Source organism: Ischnura elegans, chromosome 3 (assembly GCF_921293095.1).
Source record: "Ischnura elegans chromosome 3, ioIscEleg1.1, whole genome shotgun sequence".
NCBI classification, from domain to species: Eukaryota; Metazoa; Arthropoda; class Insecta; order Odonata; family Coenagrionidae; genus Ischnura; species Ischnura elegans.
This window is the reverse complement of record NC_060248.1, coordinates 53,207,173-53,225,013: the sequence shown is the minus strand read 5'-3', so window position 1 is coordinate 53,225,013 and position 17,841 is coordinate 53,207,173. Positions and strand designations below refer to the sequence as shown.

The 17,841-nt window shown below is 39.2% G+C and overlaps 1 protein-coding gene across 1 annotated transcript in view; it reads left to right on the top strand.

Moving 5' to 3' along the window:
* The first annotated feature begins 1,578 nt into the window (after nucleotides 1-1,578).
* LOC124155180 (leucine-rich repeat extensin-like protein 5) overlaps nucleotides 1,579-17,841 on the top strand; it is a 39,861-nt gene continuing 23,598 nt past the window's right edge. Inside the window, exons 1-2 of the mRNA XM_046528897.1 lie at nucleotides 1,579-1,663; nucleotides 7,435-7,753. Of these exons, the coding sequence (XP_046384853.1) occupies nucleotides 1,579-1,663; nucleotides 7,435-7,753 (404 nt within the window). The remainder of the gene's footprint in view (nucleotides 1,664-7,434; nucleotides 7,754-17,841) is intronic.

Genomic DNA, 17,841 nt, shown 5'->3' with positions numbered 1-17,841 from the left:
TGGCAGTGAATTTCGAGAGACTGCCCGATCCCTGCTTGAATGTTGCGTGGATGACATTTCGAGCGCAACACTCCGTCCGTCGGATGGGACGTTAAACCGTGGTCCCCATAGCGCCTTTCGTTGAGAGCAGGCTGATGCCGACGCCGGGTTTCTCTCCACCCTTCCTTACCAACATGTTTTTACATTGCGCGATGCATGCCATTGGTAGTATCTCCATAGGTTATTCCGTAGGTGAAGGTATGCCATGTATGAATAACGTCGTTTTTGAGGTAGCATTGCTATGGCATACTTAGTAGCCTTTACCATTAGTTGCTCTAATAGTTACTTTTTCATACCTTGGGTGAGTCACGTCGGTGCAAAATCTGCGGCTTTAGGAATCGTGCATACTCAGATTTCACCACTTTGGACATGTTAACTGTGGTAGAGATTATTTTATGCCCCAAGAAGTGTTCACTAGGCAGCGGTTTTTGTAGAGCCACGTATAAAACCCAAAATCTCGATCCTAGGTGCCCTTGCTGGACCAATTTGCTGAAAATCACTATGATATCAGCAAAAAAATTGCGCAAAATTAGACCTTACACTTTACAATTGGTAATCAGGAAACTGTAAATAACTGTAGGAAAATGAGATGAATGAAATCTTGGAAAATATTTCTAAATAAAGTAATTTTAATTAAATATGGCAACATTAGAGATAGTAATACATAAAACTATTTAAATGCTTAATCATTTGTTCCGTACATCACTACAGACATTTTGTCTTCCAGAAACCTAACTGAAAATTGTAACATACAAAAAAAAATTATGCAAACTTGTAGTAAGCCTCAGAAAATCAGAGCAGCAGTAGGCTACAACTCATTTCGTATCACGTCAAACTTTCTCCTATTGGAATGCATTTCAAAACGCACCCATCTTCTATTATAGTCTCATGGGTGGATATCGGTCCCTATCCCCGAGTGTGCTCTTTCCCTGTGATTTCAAGCAGATACTCCCTTTTGTATTCATCTTATTTGGCAGAGGCAATCGGAAGAAGGCTGTCGCGATGGAATAAATAGCATGCCATCCGCTCAAACGGAGGAGAAGGATAGATATATATACGGAGAATATCGAGAGGGCCACTGATTTTTCTCCTTTATTTTTCTTATCAGGGGAACGAGAGTGATTCCTTTAAGACACGATCGACAAGATATTCGATTTCTTAGGGAAAGGGACACTTTCTGATGAGAGAAGAATACGAAAAAAAGATAAGCAGAGCGAAAAAAATAATAGAACGCCTCCTAATCTTATAAGGAAGGAGTTTCGACGAGGAGGTAAAAAAAATCTCATACCAATTTGGTGTAGTGGTTTCCGAAATCAGTTTTTTCTCCGCAGGTTTCAGGTGAGCGGTGAAGGGGGTGTAGGAGATTCTAGATGTGCTCTTTGTTGGAAGAATGGTGAATGGCTCCGCAAGGACACGGGGACGAAAAAAATAAGAAGACCGGACCTTCGGAGCCGAGATATATATTTCTCCTTTTCTCCCGTTTGGAGGAGACGGTTGATTCCATAGCTGAGGTGGAAAGGGTTGATACTCGTCCCAAGAATGGGTGGGGGAAGGGACGGGCTGGAGAACTGGAGGGTGGCTGGAAAGATCAGCCTGGACATCGACAGCGGCGGAGATGGCCGCAGTTGGCACGCTGGAAGTGGAATGAGGGAGGAAAGGAAGGTAAAAAAAAATATCGCCTTTAAGGAGGAGAATTTCGACCACATTTTGTTTCGATTTTTTTATTTATTTGTAATGCGTGTTTCCTTTCAGAATCGCCGACAGCTTGCTAAGCATCTGAACTGAAAGGACCTATAGGAATGTGTCCCAATTACCTGTCGGCGCTTTCGCTGTGGACACAGGATGGCGAGAGGAGTCGGAGGAGGAAGGGGGATTTGGATACGGATGTATGCACAGGCGCGTGGAGACAGAGGAGGTGGGTTGGGGGTACCCGAATTGTGTTGAAGGGCGGGGAGGGGGGTTGAAGGTGGGCGGCTTGCCTGGGCTGGGCTAGGGAGTCGTCTCTGGACGGTTAAAGGAATGCGGCGAGCTTGGTTTGACATTGATGAGATCTAGAGAGGGGATTGAGAGGTTGTAGATGATGGAGGATAGCGCGGGGATGAACAAAAAGAGCGGAGACCCAAAAGGGTTATCGGGGTGGGGATTTAGCTTATGTTAGCGGTAGTAATAGTCTGCGATTCTGCGATCACAGGCTTCCCCGTCACAGGAACACCGGTGAGCCTCATGTACTCCGATAGAATCTGATTCCAAAGTCCAATCATTGTTTTTAGTCCACCCACTATTTCAGAGAATTGTTTCAATTAGTACGTGAACAATGTATCTCATTTGATATTCTGAGATAAGGTGAAGCATAGCTTTTCGAATCGTAAATTTAGTAGCGGTAGCTAATCAAAATTTTACGTTCACTTCAGTGGCATTACGATCGATCAAATGCATTGCGGTGATAGACGCCTCCTCACCCACACAACCAAAATGTTGGGTGAATAAGAGAAAAGAAAGATTTTTATGCTTACTATTTTGTATTTAACTTCGATCCGCCGTAAAATCCACTGAATCAGCCTGTTTAGATGATTTTTATGAAAATATATTTTGCAAACGTTTGCAAATGAATGAAAGTTTCGGCTTTAATAAAAATGCTCTTAGCTATTTCAATGACATTGTCCACAAAATAAGGTAACACCGGAAAAACCGTACACTTTGTCAAGAAATTAAACTACTGCGAACAATTGATAGTAAAATATGGCTTGTAAACTGCAGCCGTATTGTCATCAGTGCATCTCAAATTATTTGGGTTTTAGCTGGATGTTAGAAGCGGATTCTAACACTCTTACGGGTTCTTGATCGGAAGAATACTTGCAATACAGCGTAGATTTACACTCCGCAGTTTTCATGCCAAATTAGGCCTTCATATGTATTAATAACTCCTACAATTAGGATTAGGATGTTATAAAAGTCCTAAAGACTGCACAGGAACACTTGAGCTAAGGAAGAGATAGAAGAATGTATATCAAGAATGATCGTATAACTGAACTCTGGCTAACAATAGAGATTCCCCCTTCATTTCTCCATTTCCTCAAGTTATTCGTCATATGCATTAATATTTACATGAAATTCAAATTAAAAATATTAACTTAATGTACGGATATGGTGATACATTATGATTAAATATCTTATAATAGCAGCCTCATCCATTTTTCCTTACCTTTGGAAACATTAAAATTCCTTTAGATGTTTTATTATATGGTAAAACATGTCACTGCTACCACACATTGATTATTAAGAATGAATACATTGATCATTATCATGGTTAAACTTGCTTTTAGTTCGCAAAATATTTTTTCTTCTGTTAGATACAAAAAATGTATTCTTCGATATTATTTATTTCGTCACTAATAATTATGGGCATCATTTTTCCCTTGAAACAAAAGATTCACAAAATTGAAATCGTTTAGAGACCTTAATTCTAGATACACATAGAAACAAAAATAAAATATTACTACAGGCATTAGTATTCAGTCAAATATTATATGTTGGTGGTGAATAAACTTAAATAAATCGAAGAAAGCCCTTACTTCATTTCAAAAAATCATTTGAGTGGATGGATGATAAAAAATTGGAATGATACTGAAAACACTCGAAAAAAAACGTGCTCGGAAGCAATTTGATTTTAACCCGGGTCGCTGTTCATCACTGAAGTTAAAGCGAAGACGCATTTCTTGGTATGAATTTTAATTCATAAAAAGCATTCGCAGCGATATCGAGAGCATTCGGCACCAAGCACAGACCAGACAGACTTTTTTTACACCACAAATCTTAGTTTCTCCGAAGGAGGAAAACGTTATGATTGGAGGACCAGGGATTAAACGTATGTCGTGATGAATCGAGGAAACAAAATAGGACTGGGAGGGGGGTAGATAAGTCACGACGTAGATGGAAGGCGGGAGTGGTTCCAATATAAAAGGATGGGAGAAAAACCGATGAATAGGAAATAAATTTAGAGTCATGAAAGGGAGCATAGGAATGCCATTGAAGTGGGGTATAGGAAGGAAAGAGCAAAAAAAAAGAAACGCGATCGGCGGCGGCATTGCAAAACGGTCGGCGGATCTTAATGAAAGCGCTTTTGCTGTTCTTTGCGATCCTCATGCCTCCTTCAGTCTTTCTCTTCCTGCATCTTTCTTCCTTCAGAAGAGACCCCGCACATGCCGAGAGGGGCGCGATCTGTCTTTACGTTTCCCGCCGAACCGAAGCATTCCCACCCCCTATCAAAGACCCTCCACCCAAGCGGCCTTTGCTCCTCTTGGCCCCCGCGGGCTCCCAACGTCCTCCTACCTATTCGTCTTTTCACCGTCTCATCTCCCTTTGTCTTTATATCTGCCGCTCTATCCACCTCTCATCAAGATACCCACCCTCATGAGATTAAAAAGAGCAATTACTTTGGTCTCTACGACGGTTTGCTTAAAAAATTGGAGCGCTTGTGAAACATAATAGAGCGCTCTAAACTTCTAGGCTAGAGAAATAAGAGTTACGCGTTACTTTGTGGAATTATTGAACAAAAATACGAGGGACATTAAGACTGGAGAAGTTTCCCCACAAAATGAATTTTACTATCATTCTGGATTTCAAGATTAAAGTTGATGCAAGCAATTTTACTACACAAATATTAGAAATGAAGATGATGCTTCCATCAACAATAAAAGCCCAGATCGAAAGTTTATTATACTATACGAAAATGTATTTAGCGCTATTTTTTATTAAAAACAAATTTAACCATAATATTATTAATGTTGATTGAAATTTTGTGAGATTCCAAGGCCAATAAGATTCCAATTATTTTCAGAGTAGTGACATTTTTTAAGTATTTAAAAAATAAATTTGGAGATATTTCCATCACATATTTTCTTTCACGATGTGCAGTTAAGTAATATTAATATGTTAGAGTAATACCAATCCATGGCTGTAATAAATAAACGAGATAAATTATCTCCATACAATACATAAGGGCCCTCAGTTTTAGGTATGAATTAAGAATAATTGTTCAATTAAAATGTCCATCCATGACTGAGTGTGCTCTTAAAGTCGATTTAAGTTATTACTCTGAGAAATATATAAAGAAATCGTTATACTAACTCATATAGGTTACCGGGAGAAAGAATTGATACAAATTTTGTGAATGAAAATTTTTAAAAGTTTCTTGGATGTTTTCGTGGACAGAAATTCGAAGTACCAGCGGAGTCCACGGATTTCACAAAAACATCTTCCTAATTTTCTCCTTGAATACTTCATTTTATGCTAACTAAAATCAAAATTAAATTTTTGTTTTTATTCTCGGAAATTAAATAGCATGTGTGTAATCTATTTCCTTATGTTAAAACGATTACACAACCACGGGTATTCAGGAAAAAGGAATCCATCACCGGAAGAAAAGTACCAAATTTTTATATATTTAGCTATTGATCCAATTCATGGCATAGCAAATTTAGGTACCAGTGCGGTAAACAATCCAATCAATCATATTATTTATTTTACTGTACCCACACTGACTGTAATACAAGGTCACAATTTCCCTTTGAGAAGAAAATGAGTTTTACTGTTTGTCAAATCCTCTGAGGTTATGGCCTATACATAAATGTCCAGGAACAACCTCATCAGAGGAAGGCCAAAACTTTTGATACGTGTGCCTTGCAGTTCCTTCTATAGAGATTATCTATGGAAAACTTCATTTCTACGAAAGCTGAAAGCTACCAAGGAAAGCTGCTTCATTTTTCGAAGGGAACTTCAGAAAGTTGTGATCGGAACTGGTAGGCTGAAATAGTTTCATTATTTTAAAATCGGTTTATTTTAATTTTAAAAAATCATGCCTTGGCATTATTTTCATCCCGATAAATTATTGAAAGTAGCACTGTTTTAATCCTATGGTATTTCATATCTTACTTGAGTGGTCTTTAGAAAAAACCTCTTCCTTAAAATCGCTTTGCTAAATATATAGATGAGGTAATGAAGGTTTCTTGGGTTTAACACCGGGAAAGGTCTTCCATATCTCCTCTCATTCCATAATATTCTAACATATGTTTAATATGAAGGAGATATGGAGAAACTTACCCGGTGTGAAACCCAAGCCATCTTCGTTGCCATTGTCCACCGGAAAAAACTGACAATGCATCTATACACAGGTATTAAAATCCAGACTCACTCAATGACTACACCATTGCCTACATTATTAAGCTGCTCTTCCTCCTCCCTATGAGCTAACGACTATTTTTAGAAAAAAAGATTATCAACACGCTTTAAACAATGAAGCTGCTTTCTCGTACCTGAAGTATTTACTCGCTTGAGTGGTCATTAGTTCTAATTGCATACAGCAATGTGTTTTAGGGTGGGTGTTCCCATTTAACTACACCGGTGGCTGTTAAAGAATCTCCTTAAAAAAATACGCATGCTTATGTAAGCATGTCTGCATCTTGATGAAGCAAGGGCCTTGGGCGTAATTGTTGATTGAGCTAGGAGACGAGAGAGGGCGGGAGGGTCGTGAACGAGTCACTGTGGTGATGGCGGCAGGATGGGGGGGAGGTGAATGATAGCGATGACGCCGTCTGCAGACGCTTAGCTGGCCCTTATATGACTTGCTACTCAGATAAGACCAGACCTTTCCAGGAAGGGAGTCTCTCTCCATCTATTAGAGGGTGTTAATTGGCTAGCGGGAATGGGACGTTGTGGGAATATGCCCGAGCTTTATGGCTCGTGGAGTAATGCTACTGTTTTTGTTAGCCATGCTTTACTAATGCTGTTACTGCTCAAGAAATATTTTTATCCCTCCAAGTTTAATCCCGAGGGACCAAAAAAGTGATGTCTTCTCCCATATATAGCGCACATGTAAATGATGATGCACTCAAAGGGTATTTTTAGGCTTAAGGATATCATTTAAGATCAAATTTAACAGGAGAAAGTACTCAGTATATAATTACTATGTTCTTAATACCTTATCCATAAGCATTATTTGGATAGAATAACAAAACCTCTTATGAGTTCCACTGAGAGGGACTTCAAATCAGGTTCGAATATGCTTCAAAACATTAAAATTTAATTGCACAGTATCTATCATTATCTAAAATTTATCATTTATTAATTAATTGAGCTTATCAGTTATTTGTTTTCGGAATATTTGTTTGTAATTCAAAATTTACTACATTGCTTGGAAATTTAGTTCTAATTACTAGTGAAATTTAGTTCTAATTATAAAGTTCCCAAAATTGGCCGTAAATCTTCCCATATTCCCACTCATACCTAATTGAATTTTAAAATATGCCTTAATTTTCATTATTTTTTAAATATAACATGTACTGATATTCTCAGTAGACAGTTGCAAATCTGGGAATTTGAGTTCATATTAAACAACAGCTATATCCAGCGTAGCGCAGTGTAAGGCACCGTGTGTAAGAGGAGAGAGGGCGGTCGGAGGGAGAGCACCAAAGGAACGAGACGATGGCGGGGTGCGGTGCGGTGCGCGGACGACGCCGGGCGGCCGTGAGTCGCCCAAGCCGCGAGGCCGCCGCAGATCGGAGCAGTGCCTCATTAAGGTCCCCGCCATCCCTCCGCCCTCATCTCCCGACCTCTATACAGAGCCGCCGCCAAGTGGGCGCGAGAAGAAAAACAGGATCCGAAGGGGTGGGTGGTCCACGAGGGAGAATGGAGCTGACAAGGAGGGATGCTGGGAAAGGTAAGAGAGAGAGGCGGGGATGCATGTGGGCGGACGGGGAGGGCGGCGGAGGCTTTGAGATTGAAAAAAGGTCCACGAGGGATGTGCGCGCTGAGGAGACGAGGGAGGGGGTGGGGGATCAAGCTACGAGGAGGTGTCTTAATGGTCCTCGGGGTCAATTTGTTTCATCTGGAGCATAAATGACGAGACATCGGTCGGTAAATGTTATCATTTCGTATCATGTTCCTCAAGGTTTTGTAAGGGCGTCTAATGGATGTCGTGGCATCGTTCAAAGCAAAAAAAAACTGTTTAAAATGGATGTCAGGTAAGTCTATCTCGTAGGATTCCGTTGTAGCTTGTGCAAAAAAAACTGGTGCACACTGCAATATTTTGTCTCTTGGAATGTGCTTGCTGGAGCTTATTTGTTGGCAACGTAAGGTTTTAGCTCTTGCAGGTAATACTTAATTGTGAATGTTCATTTCTTATAAACGGATGCTACAACGATTGTTATTCATATGTCCTTTCCATAATGTTCAAGAAATTACTGAAAATTTTTCGTATTAATTGATGTTAAATACTTCCAGTTATACGTTGAGACAACTTTTACATAATTTTACGAAGCTTTTGATGGATTTTGGAAAGGGCATAAGAATAAAAAGCGTAGCAGCAGATACCATTGTCTACATCGACATGGTACGCACGAATTTTGTATGTTTTACAAGGAGCTTTGTATGTTCGGGCACAGGCAGGTGACTTTGGTTTCATTTCACGGCGTCAATATTATTATACCATGACGACAAATCAAAAAGACAAACCTATTGCAGCAGTTTCAAGTTCATCCAGTGAAATATCGTTCACGTTACTTCAACTGCTAACTTTTGATTAATCTCGGCAACTCCAATCGTTTTATTCTGAGCTCTCACACTATTTTTGTAAGACATTAAAAGGCACCCGGAGTTAAGAATGCTTACGTCTTTGCATAATCCTCGCAAATGAATAAATAATTTTCGCCACAGTTAATAATTTCATGATCATATTAAATTTTTCACCTTATTCATCATGAGCAATATCGGCAAACGTCTTATAGATTATTAGTTCCACCATCTCTTTTTCCATTTAAATTATGCAGTTATAATGAAAAATATTAGAGGAAATTATGCAATCCAACTTTTTAGATTAGCCACGCTAACAAAAAACATAAATCTACGAAAAGGGCAGCTTCAATCTTTGAAAATTCAACTGCTACTAAGTCCACAATTTTTTATACTAAACGAGATAAAAATGAATCAAGAGAATTGATTTTATTTTGTCTCGTTGGAGATGAAATTTAATAGAGTTAGCTCTCACCAAGTGACAATGCCAAGCTGACAGCATCCAAATCCACTGAAATGAAGTCAAGTGAAGCATTTCCCTCACCTCCACCAGCTCGTTATTTAGATGCATCTCCGCCTTCGCTTCCTCTCATCACCCTTCACTTAACTTGCATCTCAACTATCCCCACCCACCCCATCTTCCCTCACGGCCATCGTCCCGATGGACTCAATCATCGACAGCGCCTACTCATTCTCATAACCAAACAAGTGGCCAGATAATATTCTTTTCAAACAAAGCCTTTCCTTTCTTAGCGTCGCGTCGGTGCATTCACAGCATTTAACGATTTTCAGTACCTAATTCTAAACCAGCCTATCTTCCAATTTATGACAACTGATTTTAATGATTCAGAATTACACCTTCCTCGAACGATATAGGACCTAATGAAACATAGGTCGTGCATTGTGGCTTAAGAGATTACAAATTTTCCATCAATTTAATATTAGATTTGCAAATAATGAATACAAAGTTACACGAAAAGCGCTTCATTTATATGGTCGGCTGGATAATTTCCCTCCCCTGTCTCAAATAATATGATAGATACCTAATTATAATCATGAAAGGATTTAATAACTCCGTAAAAAATGCTTTTCATTTCTAGGACCAAGTTATTGATGATTCATTTCATCATCTTGAAAATGCTTCTTACCCTTAATGAAGATTTAAGTTCCGGCATTCTCCATGCATGATGTTTTAGGATAAATGTTTCCAATTCCAGGATTTACCAGTAGCAATTGATTATTATTTTACGGTAGTGCCCAAATTGCCGGAATTAAAATGGCAGCGTATATTAGCTGTGGCTTAAGCCAAATATACATATACAATTTGTGCATGAAAACATTTCGTTCTCGATATTAAAACCTTTTCCCATAGAGTTACGGCATATGAGCCACTTTCACGTAAAGAATGTCATCTGCACTGTGCGAAAAATATTCCACAGGTAAAGCAAATAATGATTCTCAGAAATATAGCACGACATTGGAATACAGGCAGTTTCGCTCTGGCCGGAGACAACAGGACTAGCCGTGGTTATTAGGCATTAAGACTAGAAAACTTGCAAGATTTACTCTCCGACTGACTTTTATACACCGATGATGATATTCGCCATGAAAAAATAATTTGGCTTAGCCGGGAGTGGAACCCGAATAGCAGTTGAATGATTAGTAAGCGCGGTTACTGTCTCCAGTGCCAGACTTTGGACTTGGATGTCATCACCGTGTTCGGTAAACCCGTCTGAGATTCGCCTTGGAAAATGATGGCTTGGTGGAGTAGCTGGTAGCTCACCTGATCGGAAATCGAGAGATTCAGCCTCAAATACCGGCTGAGCCAAGCCATTTTTTCATGGTAAAATTCATCCTTGGCGTATATAACTCGAAAAATATATAATATAACAAAACAGAAAACAAAAATCTACGAAAATGATTGGTTCGATCTTAGAATATTAAACTAAGCCCACCACATTCCGTAATAAACGAAAAAAAATGAAGCAAAATCATTGCTTTTAAAACGGTAGCGCATATTAGCTGTGGCTTATGCCAAAAATATATATAAAATTTGTGCATGGAAACATTTCTATCTCGATATGAAAACCCTTACCATATTTTCGTAAAAATTAATTCCAACTGGTGCAACCACTTAAGCAATACTTAAAAATACTAACGAAATATTGCAGTTTCTTATTCAGGGGACGAGTTGATATTAAGTTCAGCATACATGCTTGACTCTTACTGACGCGAAAAGCGCGGAAAAATATCTCCTCTTATCGGCAAAAACCGGATAACGCGCACGCGAATAATAATCGGGAGTTACCTGTAATCCCCCAGCTATCTCTTCGCTACAGGTAGGTACCCATCACCTTAGGCCACCCGCGTCCCCTACACTTATTCTCTCCCAGGGCGTCCCGCAACCTTTAATACCCGCGATTCCCCACCCTCCCATGCCTCCCCTGGCACTCCATAAAGGGAGGCCACGGCGCTGGACCACCCAGGCTCTCTCTCGGCGGAGGCTGCGGCAAGTCGAGGCCTTCCTCCACGGCCGACCTCTCCCGACCCCGTCCTTTCTCTCCTCCCTGGGATGTTGCTCGCCCTCTCTCGCTCCTCTCGACAACTTGGCTACACTTCTTGCAGTCGTCGCCTTATTCAACTTGCCACCCCGCCGGCCCGTCGGCCCTCCAAACCACGCACTTATTCATTTCATCGTCTCTCATCTCTTGGACCACGCCAACTGTTATTTCTCCCGCCCATGGCACTGTCGATAATTGCAAGCAAAGTCCGCGAAGGGAAGAGGAGGACGAAATTTTTCTCTTCACCGCTGTTATTGTAGTAATTTTATGTCATTGCATGACGCCACAATCCTAGATTTGTATCCTGCGGGAAGCTTCACATTCAGTGCATGGGCGTACCCAGCGAGGGGTAGGAGGGGGCAGCTCCCCCCCCTCAAAGCAAAAATAGCAAATTTCTTTTAAAAAAATAATATTCTTTCAAGCAAATAATTTTTAAACCTAACAAAGCGCTGTTACAGTTTTCTTAATATGCTGGTTTCATTCACTTTTTCCATTTTTAAATCTTACCTATTACTTGAAAAACTATGGCTGGCCCCCCTTGTTTTGATCCTGAGTACGCCCTTGTTTCAGTGTTATTCCCCATGTGATTGCTATGTCTTATGACACGGAGAACACCTTGTTATAAACCCACTGTATTTTCCTGTCCGACAGAAACGATAATTTAATAGAGATATTTTGCCGACCGGATAGGTAGGTGAATTCGTTTTTGCCCCCAAACACTAAAGGACTTTAGTAAATGCTAGACGGAACTCAGCTACTGTATTTCCTAATTAATTGTTAATGGAAGGTCACTTAACATTCCCCGTCACACGCCAATTGAGGCGACTTGCAGGTGTGATGCCGGGATCCCTCAATATATGTAAACTTCCTTGAAGTTATTCCATTTGGTATTTCCCTCTTTATCCAAATCACCTCTTTTAGCAAAACCCTCCTTTAATCAACAACAACATAGCAACCTCTTTTTGAACAAACAATAAACAATCTTAAACATCAATTGAGATGGTGAGAATCCAAGGGGTACAAGTGTTTTTTTTTCTCAACAGAGTTAGGTTAAGTTAATTGTAAAACGAAAAACAAAAAAAATTGGTTGCTGAGGTATACGAGTGAGTCTCTGTTCTGTGCTAACATCGAGTGGAAAACCAAATGAACTACCAAATCTCTAATTGATCTCGTCTATTTTCTATACCTAATTTCTGTGCATAACTGTGCATATAAAAAATAAATCACTTGTACACCTTGGCTTCCAACCCACGCAATTAAGAAATAACATATAAATTAATAACATCAAAACCTAAAAAACAAACAAAATTTTAAAAATAAGTAAAATAAAATAAATGATAAATGAAGTTTAAAAAGGCACGACGTTACACAGGGAAGTATATAGATTTACATGACATGATCCTTCTCTGGCTTATAGTGCTCCACTTTCTCTTTCTTCTCCTATTCTTCGCTACACCTCCTCGTTTCTAACCCTATCCACCCATGCACTCTTCTGCATTCTCCATAATCATTCGAAATTTCATGAAATGGAAAATGAAGTAAATCATCTTTCTAAACGGTCGGCGTCTGGCTGATAAGTTGAATTTTGCAGCTCTTTTTACGGAAAATTTCTCCAACAGCTTAGATTTTCACCGCTGAAGTAAAATGATTGATGAGTTCAAATATTTCATAGCAATAGCAAATAACTATAAACTCGGTCAATGCTTCAAGGTCAAACCTGCATGATTTTCGCATATCCTGTTACTTTCCTAAGGAGCACCCGCATTGCATTATTGTTTGGGGGTGCTCCAAGGCATCACCTGGCATTACTATGAATCCTCCTATCACTAGGCTATCCTTCGTCGCAAAAGGCGATGTAGTTTAAATGAATGCTAAGATAATTTTTAATAACGAAAAAAGGACATTACAAGGGAATCATTAACAACATACAATGATTCACATTATAAAAAGGAAATTTTCAGCTAACTTCTGTTTTACAAAAATTTCCATGAGTTTTTTTCAGAAAACTAATGTTACGCGAATTTCATAGAAAGTTTTAATTTTAAACTTATCGATTTCACGCTGTACTTTCCTTGATGGCCTACAATGAATCGCTATTCAAATAATACTTTATGAGGGATAACTACTCAATTATAGCCTCGAATCGGCATAATAATGGTCAATATTTTCAAAATAAACAAGTCAAGTACACTTAGGAGTAGTCCAGTCAATTCAAGCCGCTGCTGCAGGATTCTGCCATCGCAAAATTATTTTTTCAAATAATATATTTCCGTCAGGCTCTCCATGTTGATCAACAATTTAGCGCAGCTTTAAATCATTACGAATATTAAAAACCTTTAAATTCGTATTCCTTGTATCTTTCACACGCCACTCCCACACGGAAATGAAAGATTTGATTAAAATTATCAAACTGGTGTGATAGTGAGAATTTTTATTAAATACGCTTAAAATTTGATGTAAATTACTAAGCACTTGATTTATTTTATCAAACGCTCTAGCATATTTCATCGAACATATTGATGTTTCATAATTTGGTCAATTATACGAAAGAGTTTGGTAAAAATAACTAAATTAATTCAATACGATTCAGAGTTTGGTAACTTTCATCGAAGTTATGATTAATATTACGAAGGTGCTTGCTTGTTTGGTAACCATTGTCAAACTCTATATCGTTAACCAAATTTGGTTGGATATATTTTACTAATCGTGTTTCGTAAAATGGAATTTATCAAACTGGTTCGGTAATTGTTACCGAATTTCACAATTTTCCATGTGAACCGAAAATTTTGATAAATTTCATCAGAATTCGAAAGTATTCAAAACATTTTTTCCCGTGCATTAATCAAACAATGATTCGCCAAGAATTCTTGGTTAAGTTCTTTCATAAAAGGAAAAGCTGCTTAACAATCAGCAGGCTAAAGGAATACGCCCTAAAATTAATAGGGGAAACATCAAAGTGTAAGAACCTCCAGGGATAAAATAAAATGTCGTTCTTCACACCGACATCTTTGATTATTATATCCGCGCGTAAGTAAATTACGTATAGTAAAGCATATTATGATTAAAGTTAAAGCGTAAATATAGCAGGAATGGCAAGTGGAACGAAACGAAAATGGTTCGTTTCGACCCGGAGGGAAACGAAAATACGAGGCCTAGGTTTAGTTTCGTTCCTGTACGAACTTATAATCACAAAAGAGTTTAGTTTCGACCCGGGACGAAACTTAAGTTCTGGGAACGAAACTAAATTAATGAAAACTCCGCTGCTCATAGTTTCGACCCCAGAAAAGAGTAGAGGGGGAAAGGGAATAATTTCGACCGATTACGCTTGACATGCGTGTAAAGAGGTTAAAAAATCGAGCTTAAAAATCGTATTGCCGGTTTTCGTTCACCGTTATCCTGTTAGTGGCAAAATTATGAGTGCCACATGCATCTAATGGCGGTAGGCCGAACCTCTACTTCATTCAACCACACTTCGTATTCGGTGTGTGGGTCGTAACTATAATGTTAGAAGGTAAATCACGTGGCCCCTCCGGTGCGAAACGTTATCTGCGTTTCGTTTCGCCCCAGACTTTGGTTTAGTTTCGACCTGAAGTAGTTTTGACTCCGATTTCGCTTTGACCCTGAGTTTCACTCCCCGGGTTTAAATCCATTTCGTTTCATTTCTACATTTCGCTCCCGGAACAAAATTATTGAAATTTTACCGGTTTTGAGTCTCGTTTAGTTTCTATCGCCATCCCTGAAACACAGGGGAAACAAGTAAGGCGTACTCGAGCAACACCGATGATGGCAGGGCTCAGGGGCGCAGCTAGGAATTAAGTCTAGGGGGGGTTCTAGGCGCAACTAATACTTACGGGTGTGGGGGTATTGCATACCCACCAGGGTAAGCAGGAGTTGTGGGTGCCCTCCTTCAGAAAATTTTGAAGACTAATGGTTCAAAATGGCGAGTTTTACGGGTTTCTGAGGGATATTTGATAAATCCTAACACTATGCTGTAAGTAATATTGATCCAAATAAGTAAAATGGATTAAATTTAAAAATTTCTCTGTGCTCTGGGGGGGGTTTTATCCCCCAAAACTCCCCCTCGCTGCGCCACTGGCAGGGCTAACGAGAGACTCCACTGCGGCTGCTCCATTAGATAGGAAGGATTCGCCGTCGGGTTGAGGCCCGTGAGAAGAGACCACCAAGGAGGAAGAGGAGAGAAGAAGGAGGGAGGAGGTAGGTGTAGGGGTGAAAGGGCAAAGGGGCGAGGTGGGGGGGCAGGAGCGGCGGCGATGGTCAAAGGGAAAGATGGACGCGTGAGAGTGCAAAGCGTGCGAGAGTGGCTCCAACGGAAAGATATCTATTCTTTGAAAAACCAAGCCACCGAAAGGTTTATCTATAACATTTAGAGGTTCCACCTTCCCTGCACGAATCTGGTAACGCACTTTATTATCAGTTCACGATTGCATCGTCATATGAATTGCTTATATGGAGTACGTAAGTGGCGGATCCAGGATAGGAACAAGAGGGGGGGCTAAATGGGGGGTTATCTCCCTGCAGTAGTGTGGATTTCGAACAAAATTACAACCATTCTATCTAGTGTAAAATGGATACCCAAAGGGGGGTGGGGGGCTACAGCCCCCATATTTTTGCTCCCCATTGTGGGGGCTACAGCCCACCCCAATAGATCCGCCACTGGAGTTCGTTGCCGGGCAGAAAGCATTTTTATTGATTACGTTTGATTTCATAGAAACGTTAGATTGCAAAAAAGTACGACGTGAGAAAATGCGGAAAGGCAGTGATTCTTCCGGGTTTCCTTCCGCGTTTATCTATTTTTCTGGACCATATTCACCTACGTTTCAGTTGGCTTCATCAGATCCAGTGAACTTCAGTAGACACGAGGAAGCAATATGGAACGCTTGCAAATGTCCAGAAAAGTGGATAAACGCACAATGACACCCGAGAGAATAACTGCCTATAGTCAAAATCTCCGCGGAAGCCTGCTTGGAAAAATGTGAAATTATCAATTGAAAATTAGATTAAAATTCGTTTTTTTAGATGAGGTGTGATGAAATCGTTTCAGGGTCGGACCCAGAATTTTTTTCTAGGAGGGCACAAGGGTCTGAAAGGTGTTCTCGTATTTGAGATTAAAAACTTAATACAACAAATACTGTAGAAAATTTTCTCTTTAGTTTGATATGAAAGTTATTAATATAAAATTAAATTATTGAGGCTCCGTGACACACAAAATAAAACGAACGTAATGATAACCGTAATAAATTCTTGTTTGTTTTTTAAGCGTTTTGGGGGAGGGGGCGCACGTGCTCCCCTCATTCGCCTCTTAACCGTTCCGTCATAAATGTAATAGATTATGCAGTTTCCATTTAAACATTTTCCATATTCGCGGCAATCCACTCGTCGGTGTCATGAATTTAAGTTTTAAAAGGAACCTGAGCAATCTATTTCATTTGTAATGAGGATATTTTTTTCAATTGATCCTTTTACTCAGCTGCTTAGAAAAACTGTACTTCCTTCAATTTCCATCGGTGGTGAGAATATACCTTTGCTTTAGTCCTCGTATGATTCCTCTATTACCTCATGAAGAACTATGACATGTTTTATTTTTATTTTTAATGCTGATACGTCCATATTTTTTAGCATCATCTTAATTACTATTAAAGCCTGTTCATGCGTCACATGAACACGTACAAATTAATGCCTAAATGTATAAACGCGAGACTAAACGCCAAAATGCACAGTGTAACCACCCAACTTGTGCGAACGCATGAACGGAAAATTGAACCTGCTCTAATTTCCTTCATGCATTCGTACATGTTCCGTTCCGGTCCACAAAAATCATTCACGCAAACAGATATTGACCTATAAGTGTTAATGTATCTTGTGAACAGGCCTTTAGATTATTGTGAGGTTAAAAAGGCATAATATTCTTAGGCAACAATAGGGAGTTAGAATTCGGAGTACGAATCTTCAGCAAGATATTTCGAAAGTGTCGACAGCAACGGGGAATTTATTAAAATTTCAAGAAAATATCTGAGTTTTAAGGTAATAGAAAGAGGAATATAGGCATGATAATGTGTCTAAATTGACTTTCAATTAATTGAATATGCGAGCTAAGAAATTGTTTTATTCATGTGCTGTCACCATTGAACTCACAAAATGTGCCTCCCCAAAATCACCGCTTACGCGATTACCTTTGGTGAAACTGAAGGAAACCATTTATTTCAATTCTAAAACAATGGTTGAAACATCATTTTTTCAGTGGGTTTAAATAAAAAATATCAACCGCCTTGGAAAACGTTTTTAAGAAAAATCTCGATAAATAAATTATCCAAAGATAATGAGGCGGTAGGAGGAGATATACTTGAGGATTTTTCGCTTGAATATCAGATATCGTAATTTTTTATCCGCGAAGTACATTGACAAAATGTTTTATTTTACTTCCCGAATAACTGCTAATCTTGAATTGGATGAACTCAACCATACGAGGATGATTAATTACAGCAATGCATAGATTATGTATAGATAAATGTAAAATCATATGAAATTAGCAGAGATTTATTTTTACTCCAACAAGGGTATGCGAAAATATTTCGTCATAATAGGCAGCCTTAACTATAGTCGTTAAAAAATAAGTCTACATGATTGTGTGCGTATAAACCATTTATAACAGGGCAAG